Raw genomic sequence first — 10,180 nt, 5'->3', positions numbered from 1 at the left:
CAAAGGGATTTCAGGCCAGGAAAGTCAGGATGCGTTTGTCGCACGTACAAGCTAGACTACCGTAAACATTTGTAATTATAACTCGGGACTTCAGCAACCAACTTCGACCAAACTTCGGGACAATGCACAGAATGGTGAGCCAAACAAAACGTGTTTGTTATTGTTTACATTGCGTGCTCTCGTTTTTGAATATTCAAGGTCAAACATTAAAACGCGTTTTTCTCGGAACGTCAAAATGGCGGGTGCGACAAGATAGCACGACGACGTCGATGTGTGAAAAAAGTTCACCCATTCACATTAGGGTAACAGAAATCATAAATTGTGTTGGAAACCAAGGTAGAATCCAAAAATCTTGAAAATGCACTTGTAGCTGATTTGTTCTGTTCGGAGTTATTTTTTTCTAATATTTTTTGACATTTTTAGTACAATTACCCTACAACACCAACGATGGCATGGCCTGCTTTGGTGTTAAACTAGCCGCGCGATTATAAATGCAAATCTAAATTAATAACATTTATCTCGTTCGCATTTCCCATCTATTAAACGTTTTGTGCCGGCGTTGCTCTGCCTGCGTTCCTCTTTCTCTGAGCAACCACGTGGCATGCTTGGATGCTGATGTTGCCCACGTGTGATTGTGTGCACCCGTTCGTGTATTTGTATGTGTGGCTCGGTGTGAACATGGGTCCTGAATAAATTACGTGCACTCTGGTGAATTCTCGTGGAGCATGAATACAATTATTGTCCCCCCACGACTGGCTGGCTGGTAGTGCTGCTGGCCACCTAAGGTGAAACGAGGTTTCACCGGTGACGTTCCGGGTTCATTGGTCCAGTGGCGACGGCGGCGATGATGACGATGACGGTGGGTTTATGTATGAGATTAACATTAATTTGCACCGAGCGGGCGCGTTTGAAAATTTGTTTTAAATAATGAATTCACTCGCCCTCGCGTGCGAGTTGGGGGTGGATTTTGAAATAATATCATTTTGTGATTTTCATTTTTGCTTTGCGCTGCGAGGGGAAATCCTAGAGCTCGCACAAACCAAATCCCGCGGTCAAAGCAGGCCGTGGAAAAGCCACCTCCACACCTATGGGTAATTGTGGTGGTGAGGTGTGAATGTGCAAACTTTCCATGTTTGGCTTTCCCGACAGGCATGCTTTGATTGAAACATGAATTTTGAAAGAAAAACACAAATTATGAAATTAATTACGATTTTAAAGCTGGGGAAAGTGGCAAAGAGTGTGGGAGGGAAGTGACTGGTTAACCCGGTTGGAAAATTGTGACAATTAGTCGATTCATTAAATAAATTAAATACGCAAGAAAAAATGCAATTGATTATTTGGTGTTTTGGTAGCTTCGGTTTTATTGCCAGATTTTGTTCTTACAGTGATCAAAATATAAATAAAATATAAATACACTCAAAGGACAGAAACAAACAATGCCATTCAAAGTATTTCACTGAAGTATTTTAATTTTATTTATCGTTGATTTGATGTTCATGTTTGTCGTTTATTTATTTTAAGATTATTTTTTGTCATTTGAACCAATTAAGCTTACGTGTTTATTTTTTTACAAAACTGTATTTGTTCTTTGAGATGTAGCAAAATGGGCAGTTTTTAAAAGATGGAAAAAGAAATAATTTGTATCTGTTTGCTTTACAGCAGTCGGTTTGCAATAATTAGTATCCATAAATTCTAAGTTTTCAAGAAATAATTAGTGCTAGTGATTTTTCACGGCAAAAAATAGAAATTTCGCGGCATGCCAATTACACAACCTTGACATTTCACGGCAATTTCGTGGTACCCTAAAATCGGTTTGAAATTATTGCCAAAAAATTACATTTTTGAATAATTGTGTTCAGAAAAGCCCTTGAAAAACAACTGCTAACTCAAGATACAAAATATTACCATTTGACACAACATATTCATTGCAAAGAATACGAATTCAGTTTTGGCAAAATTAAATGGATGAAATTGTACAAAATTTTCATCAGCTGAATTCACGATTCAGCTATTATACGGAGATTTAAGAAAATCAATTATCTAAAATGTCTTCAAAAAAATTGAGGAAAAATCATTTACAACAGTACTATAAAGCAACAAACAAATTCCTACAAATTCATACCACATGAAACCAAGTTGAATCAAAAACTTCTAAAATCTATATTTTCTATGTTTAACCACGTTAAATGCATTTTTTCATAGATTTTGCGGATATTTGATAATAAAATATCTCGAATTGCTTTGCGTTCATTCTTTGACGTTTTGATTAACGTTTTTTTCACTCTTTTTTCAATATTGTGTATCAATCAATAAATTTAATTCTAAATTTGCCATGAAACTTTTTATTATAAAGCTGTTTTCAAAATGCCAGGTAAAAATCTTGTGAGTTGTTTAAATTTAAAAATTAAAGTTTAAATACACTGGAAAGCCATTTATTTTGAATTTTGCTGCATTTCACGGCATTTAACAAATTTCACGGCCAAGGACAAACTTCACGAATTATGCGGCTTTTGCGAAATCGCAAAAAAAATACTGGCCCTAAAAATAATGTTAACTTTTCTTACAACTGAATTCTTCTGACTTGATTTGGAAAATTATTTCAACATCATAAAAAATTATGAACATGCGTTGAAAATATATTATAAGGAAGGTTATGTCACTTTTTTCTAGCATTCTGATATTCAAAATCGAAGACATTCAGATCGATGTATCAAATAATAAATAATTTATTGATTCTAAAGCGAAATTTAATAGCCGTTTTCAATAATTTTGGATTTAATTTTTGAATATTGTTTATTTGGCAAAATATCATTCGATAAAAAAAAAAATAGTCGATAGATGAACCTGGTCATAAGTGGTGCCCACCATGTCAGTGTGCAGATTTACAAGTGGCTAAAACAAAAAGAAATTTTACAAACCAGAATAATAAAATGATTTTAAACTCTGTTGAAACAAACCCATTTTGCAAAACTCTCATTCAAGCACCAATTTTTCGTCATTTATTTAACACAATCTTTCACAAATGCAATGAAATCTTACAGTGACTAGCTTAGCAAACAAACAAAAAAGAAAACAAAAAAAGTACACTCACTTTATATTTACTCTAACTTGTCTACAAACCAACTACGAGCACGAAACAAAATTCTTGAGCTTACAAGTTAAACTAGCAACGTTCCTAACGTCTACTCTTAGGTGATATGTTTGGTTATAAGAATGTGTGTTGTGTGTGCGTGTGATGTCCTTACTTAACCCCTAAACATGATGATAAGCCCTTTATTTCGGTAAGCAAACATAATGATTTCTTTGATTTGTGTTTCGTTTCGAACTAATCTAAATCTAGAGCACCAGCAATCCCCGTTAAACTAATGTCCCCATGCAGGCCAGATCATGGTCCAGATGGGGAGGACCGTCCCGTCCCTCGAACAGTGCCGAGTTGAACAGCTTCTTGGGGCAGATTTTGTCGTCGAGCATGGCGCTGCAGTTGTTGCCCAGCTTGCTGTTGCTCTGGATGAACTTGTTGATCTGGTGGACCGTGATCGGTGCCGGAGCACTTTGAGAAGGTATTGGGAATCGTTGATTCCGGGGGAGGGTGTTGTGCTGCTGCTGTTCGTTGATCGTGTACAGAGGGTAACTTGGATGGTGAGCTGGGAGGGGGTCGAGCAGGGGATCGGCAGCTTCCGCCGGAGGACCCATCCGACTGATGCTGAGCACGGGGTTTGGTTGGGAAAAGTCCATGATCACGTTGGCTTGGTGTTCTTCTTCTTCCAGCTCCTCCTCCAAACGCTTCAGCAGGAGGTTCTTCTCTCTTAAAGTGACTTCCGAGTGCTTCAGGGATTCATCTACCTCCATCAGCTCACTTTGACTCTTTTCCAAGCTAGCGTTCACCTTGGTGAGGTTCTCCTTAACCTGCTCCGGCGATTGGTTCGGAATGTCCAACTGATAGCGCCTAATCCGGTCGTACAGCTTAACCGCACTCTCCTCCTCCTTGACGATCTGCTTGTTGATCTGGACAATCTTCTCCAACATCCTGATCTGCTCCTTCAACCCGCCGTCCTTCTCGGTCGATGAAGTCCCCGGAGATTCCGCGTCCCGGCAGGATTCAACTTCCGGTGAAGCAGCGGTGGTGGCTTCCGAAGTGATCCCGCTGTCGCCACCCGCGGTCGGATCATCCTCTTGGGTTGCTTCCGACAGCCCTTTGAGGTACGTTTCCAGGAGGTAGTTCTTGCCGTGTTCGCGCTCTCGAAGCCGGTGACGATCGTCTTCGATCTTGCTGATTTGCAGCTCGCGGTCCCTAAAAGTAAAAATCGAATTAGTGTTTTCATGGTAAAACTTTTTTACTGAACTGCTCACTGTAATCCAATTCCCTTAGCATTCAAATAACCCAATTTGAAAACCCACGCGCAGCGTGACGAAGCTATAAACTGTCAATCTTCTCCGGTATTAACCTCGTTGATGAAGCTATTTACCTCAAATCGAAATCGATCCCGCAGCGCACGGAAACCCCCCACACCGAAGTTCGATTAGTCCTCCAACTGCATTAATCAGTTAAAAAAAAATCAACAGTCCACATTTTTATAGCGGTCATTCTATTATCTTTCAATCCAGCCCCGCGTGTCAGCGTGGTGATCTAGTTTGCCTTGAGGTGCGTCGCACGCCGTCGTCGTGTCATCGCACGCAGACCGCCTACTGAGTGCGCCTCGTCATCACCACCCCAAAACGCCACGCGCCGTCTTGGATGGACCCAATTAAACAAGATATTCATCAACCAAGGTGCCAACGATTGTATTCATCTGTCTTCTTCCCATGCCGCGACGCAATGTCACCTCCGCGGGTCATTCATTATCAACCCCCATTGTTCGTCCCCGAGTGACACACGACTCACCTCAGCTTGGTTAGCTGCTGCTGGATGATGTCGCCCTGCTCGAGAATCAGCTTCATTAGCCGCTCGATCGAGTTCTTGCTCGACTTGGGGTGGATCGTCGTTCCGTGAGTCATCCACGCGAAGGAAGATTTGTGCGCGCGGTGTCGCTTCCGGCGCACTATTGCACTATTGATGCTTCCCGTGGGGCTCCCACGACCACTGTCTTTGTCACGCTCGGTTCCCGCCGCCGCCGCAGTTGCCTTCAACCCGCTCGGGGCCGACCCGGACGTCGACGCCAGCGCCAGCCCGTGAGAACCGTCCAATCGGCGAAGGATGAACTTAACCTGTGTGCAACGGAGTAGGCGTTGAAAAATGCATCAAGGTTAGAAATATCAAAATGTTACCTCTGGTTGCGCCTTGCCCCACGCCGACCAAATCTGCCAGATTTTCGTTTTGCCGTCCAGAATCTGCTCGACCTGTCGCCATCGTTCCGTAATGCAGTACTCCTTGGGCTCCACGCTCGTCCCCGCCGCCTCCACAGCCAAATTCTCCTGCTGTATCAACGCCTCGATCAGATCCGCGCACGTGGTCTCCTCCGTCACCCCCGAAATGAACCTTTGCTCGCCCTTGATCCACACCGGAATCTCGTCCGTGGAGTAATCGCTGACCGTCCCACAGGACTCCCCATCGCTGATCTCCTCTTCCCCCTCCTCCTCCTCATCCTCATCGTCCTCGCTGGGAATCTCCCGAGTTCCCAACCTAGGCGTCATCAACGGATGGTTGCTAGGCAACACCCAGCACTCTTTGGGACCGGTAAAGACGGCGGCGCCAACTGGGAGTTCCGACGTGCCGACATTTGGCGTGGCCAACTGCGCCAACGACGGATTGGCCAGTCGACCGATGGTGGCGGTTGCGGCGTTATTCATCGTAATTGCGGCTGCTCCTCACGGCGGTGCTTCCCACCGGACATTGCAAGGAGCCGATCGAGCGTGGTGATCTGGAAGAACCGAAAGAAAGAAAGGAAAAACATAATTTGAGGATCCGTTTGGAAGGAAGATTACGGGCGCAGATTAAGGCATAAACATGGGAAGAATGGAAAGGGAAAACACGGCGAAACTAAACGCATAACGTGACGATAATTGCCACGGAAACCGGCCACCGATGATTATGCAACAGGTGCAGGGTTCAACGGAGCAAACGGTTACTTCCCTTCGGAGGGGTTTCTGCTTTTTTCAGGATGCACTGAACGAGTTTTTGTGTCTTTTCGTGAGGGCTTTATTCTTCAAATTTCAAGTCTCCGCAAAAATTTGCAAAAAATTTAGGAACTCGTTTAACGTACCCCCCTTTTTTGTTTATTTTTTTTTAAACTTTCGAAGTGTTTTTATTTATTTTTGGGTTTTGGGTTTTGGGTTTTTGTTTCTTATTCAGAACCATTCAAGCTATCTATTTGTATATCTGGAGTTCTTTTTTTTTTTTTTTTTGAAAAGGTCCAATAAACCAAATTTTCAGTTTTTGCTTTTTGGGTGTTTTTTAATACCCCTGACTCAAGGCGGATTCAAAAACACCCAAAAAGCAAAAACTGGAAATTTGGTTTATTGGACCTTTTCAAAAAAATAATTCCAGATATGATTTATCAACAATGAGCCATCCATTACCTCATAAACACAGTAGGGGAGGGATTGAGATTTAAAAAAAGTGTCCACGTGGTTTATGGATGGTCCCCAAGTATACAACATTTCAACATTCAATAAAAATAGATTGTCTATTTTGATTTTTTAGATATTTTTGATTTTTTGATTTTTTTGATTATTTTGATTATTTTGATTAGAGCAATTCTCTACGAAATCGGTCTTTTTTCTTCAATTTTAATTTTTGTATTTTTTTAATCCTGCTGAAACTTTTTTGGTGCCTTCGGTATGTCCAAAGAAGCCATTTTGCATCATTAGTTTGTCCATATAATTTTCCATACAAATTTGGCAGCTGTCCATACAAAAATGATGTATGAAAATTCAAAAATCTGTATCTTTTGAAGGAATTTTTTCATCGATTTGGTGTCTTCGGCAAAGTTGTAGGTACGCAAAGTTGTAAGTTGTAGGGTGGATACGGACTACACTGGAAAAAAATGATACACGGTAAAAAAAAATTTGGTGATTTTTTATTTAACTTTTTATCACTAAAACTTGATTTGCAAAAAAACACTATTTTTATTTTTTTTTTTTTGATATGTTTTAGAGGACATAAAATGCCAACTTTTCAGAAATTTCCAGGTTGTGCAAAAAATCTTTAAGCGGGTTATGAATTTTTTGATCAATGCTGATTTTTTTCAAAAAAAACGAAATATAGGTCGCAAAAATTTTTCAACTTCATTTTTCGATGTAAAATCAAATTTGCAATCATTAAGTACTTTAGTGAAATTTTGATAAAGTGCACCGTTTTCAAGTTAAATCCATTTTTAGGTGACTTTTTCGAAAATAGTCGCAGTTTTTCATTTTTTTTTAAATTAGTGCACATGTTTTCCCAATTTTAAATTTTTTTTTTGAAAAGCTGAGAAAATTCTCTATATTTTGCTTTTTTGAACTTTGTTGATACAACCCTTAGTTGCTGAGATATTGCCATGCAAAGGTTTAAAAACAGGAAAATTGATGTTTTCTAAGTCTCACTCAAAAAATCCATCATTTTCTAATGTCGATAGCTCAGCAACTAATGGTCCGATTTTCAATGTTAAAATATGAAATATATGTGAAACTTTCCGATCTTTTCGAAAACAATATTTTCAAAATTTTCAAGTCAAGACTAACATTTCAAAAGGGCCAAACATTCAATATTACGCCCTTTTTAAATGTTAGTCTTGGTTTAAAAATTTTGAAATTATTTATAGCTTCCAAATTTGTATAGAAAATTATATGGACAAACTAATGATGCAAAATGGCTTCCTTGGGCACCAAAAAAGTTTCAGTCGGATTAAAAAATACAAAAAAAATCGAATGACCGAAGTCTGAGAGAACTGCTCATTATTTTGATTATTTTGATTATTTTGATTATTTTGATTATTTTGATTATTTTGATTATTTTGATTATTTTGATTATTTTGATTATTTTGATTATTTTGATTATTTTGATTATTTTGATTATTTTGATTATTTTGATTATTTTGATTATTTTGATTATTTTGATTATTTTTATTATTTTGATTATTTTGATTATTTTGATTATTTTGATTATTTTGATTATTTTGATTATTTTGATTATTTTGATTATTTTGATTATTTTGATTATTTTGATTATTTTGATGAAAAGGATTTATAGTGCAAACCATGCACTCCTTTCATTCCCAAGACAAACACATAAACATCGAGCGTTTCCTCGCCTGAATGGTTTCATGTTAGCGTATGCAAAAAAAAAAGTTGAAAAAAACCTCTCCTGACGAAATGCAACTGCAACTAATCGTTCTTCGAGCAGCTTTCGGCCCTACTGCTTGCTGATCATGCGTTTCGTCAGCTCACGTTGAAGGAAAAAGTAAGTCATAGGAAGTTCAGTGTTTCAATGTTCATTCATAAAAAAGGGGAAAAATGAAAAAACAAAATTCAGGCTCACGTTTCGACCTCGATCGCTATTGGGTGAAAATGGAAACGCGCAACATCGGATCGGATGTAAGTTGCGAAATGAGCGACATAAAAAAAATCCCACTCAAAAAGCGCTTCAAAAGCTCAGTTTCCGTTTTTGCTTGCACAGTTTTTTTTATTGCTTTTGTTGTTTCGATTTTCCACATGAACGCAGCAGCGCAAAGGTCAAACGCTTGTAAAATCCATTGCTCGATTTTTTTTATTTATTTCTGCTCTTTTCCCAACACACAATTGATGATCCGTTTTAAAGCTCGCAAATTGTGACTATTGCAATAATTGGAATTCACCGTGGTTTACGCGTTTTGCTCTCGAAGGAGAGGGGGTGGAGAAGTGAAAGCGAGCCCTTGTTCGAAAATAAATGTACTTTTAAAACGATGGATGATGGAAGCTAATTAAACTCCAACCGCAGATTTGTGTCCCCTTTGAGTTATTGTTGGAATGTATTGTAGAATGCATTTATTATTTTTTTGAAAATGTTAACACTTTCATAATATTTTACAAAAAAAAAAAAAAAACCAGGAGAAAAAAAAGATTTTGAGCTTTGCCCTTTTCAATTGTTATGTCGCTTCTACCAACTAAATCCCAACCAATTGAGCCTTCTTTCTAAAAGCATCATCATCATTATTTCACCTACACTTGCGATGCACCCCATCGCTTGCGAGCCCTTTGGCGTTATGGGCTTGAACGGTTTTATGTAGGTGATGTAATTGTAACACACTGACTGACTGACTTTTTCCCATAAATCGACCGGGAGCCACGTGAACCGCGATCGCTATTAGGAACGATGATCGCAGTAGGCTCTTGTTCGGAAGCTTTTTCAGCGATGCGCTTAGCTCGGCTAATTATGCTTGGCCTACTGTTGCTGCTGATGATCGATTCGGTCACAGACACCACCGACAGACGTTACTTTGAAGCGGGGTGAAACCAGAGCGTGCCATCAATAACGGTTTGAAAGGGTCGTAAAATGGGCTCTGGGACCCTTGGAATACGGTAAAGTGATCGATATTAGACGCGGGAATGGTTGCTTTGTTGGCTTAGTTATGAAAAATGAGGCTGAGAAAAATGAGGCAAAATAAATGATAATGATGCACTTGATGGGAAAGTTCTTAACGTTGACCTACTTGAGCAATTCTCCACAAAAATAAGGAAGTTTAATTTTAGAAGGATGAAAATAGGTTGGATGAATATTTCCTCTTTTTTGAGTAATTGTACCTAAAAAAATGAGTAAAAATGTGAACCTGATGAAAATTCATCTGAAACTGATGAATATTCACCATATTTTTGTCTGTGCGGAAACGGAATTTACTCATATTTTTTGAACTGACTCAATTTTTTTGGGGGCCTTCCTTATGACTAAAGAAGGCATTTTGTATCATTGGTTCACTCCATACAATTTTGAGAGCTCTCGATACAATTTTTGTTTGTTTTCTTTCATACCAATAATTAAATTACTATATATTTTACAAAATCTGAATCTTTTGAAGGTAATTCATGATCGGTTTAGAATCTTTGGGAAAGTTGTAGGTTTTGATGAGGACTTTTCGGAAGAAACTACCGTTTTTTATCACATTTTTTTAGCAAAAAAAAAACAATTTCAAAATCCGTATTTTATCGTTTTTGGTATTTTTTATTTGTTTTAGGGGACAAAAAACTGCAGCTTTTGAACCATAGAAAAGGATATACAAAGAATTTGCCG

At 38.9% G+C, this 10,180-nt stretch overlaps 1 protein-coding gene across 2 annotated transcripts in view; it reads right to left on the bottom strand.

The window, feature by feature from the left end:
* Positions 1-2,976: 2,976 nt before the first annotated feature.
* Positions 2,977-10,180, bottom strand: part of LOC120416710 (ras association domain-containing protein 10) — a 40,163-nt gene continuing 32,959 nt past the window's right edge. For both annotated transcript variants that reach the window (XM_039578526.2, XM_052708269.1), the window contains 3 exons: positions 5,266-5,858; positions 4,883-5,205; positions 2,977-4,291 (listed from right to left, as the gene is read on the bottom strand). In XM_039578526.2, the coding sequence (XP_039434460.1) occupies positions 3,358-4,291; positions 4,883-5,205; positions 5,266-5,787 (1,779 nt within the window). In that variant the 5' untranslated portion in view covers positions 5,788-5,858 and the 3' untranslated portion in view covers positions 2,977-3,357. The remainder of the gene's footprint in view (positions 4,292-4,882; positions 5,206-5,265; positions 5,859-10,180) is intronic.

The sequence above is a fragment of the Culex pipiens genome, chromosome 2, assembly GCF_016801865.2.
Source record: "Culex pipiens pallens isolate TS chromosome 2, TS_CPP_V2, whole genome shotgun sequence".
In the NCBI taxonomy this organism is placed as follows: Eukaryota; Metazoa; Arthropoda; class Insecta; order Diptera; family Culicidae; genus Culex; species Culex pipiens.
This window is presented reverse-complemented; position numbering and strand designations above follow the sequence as displayed.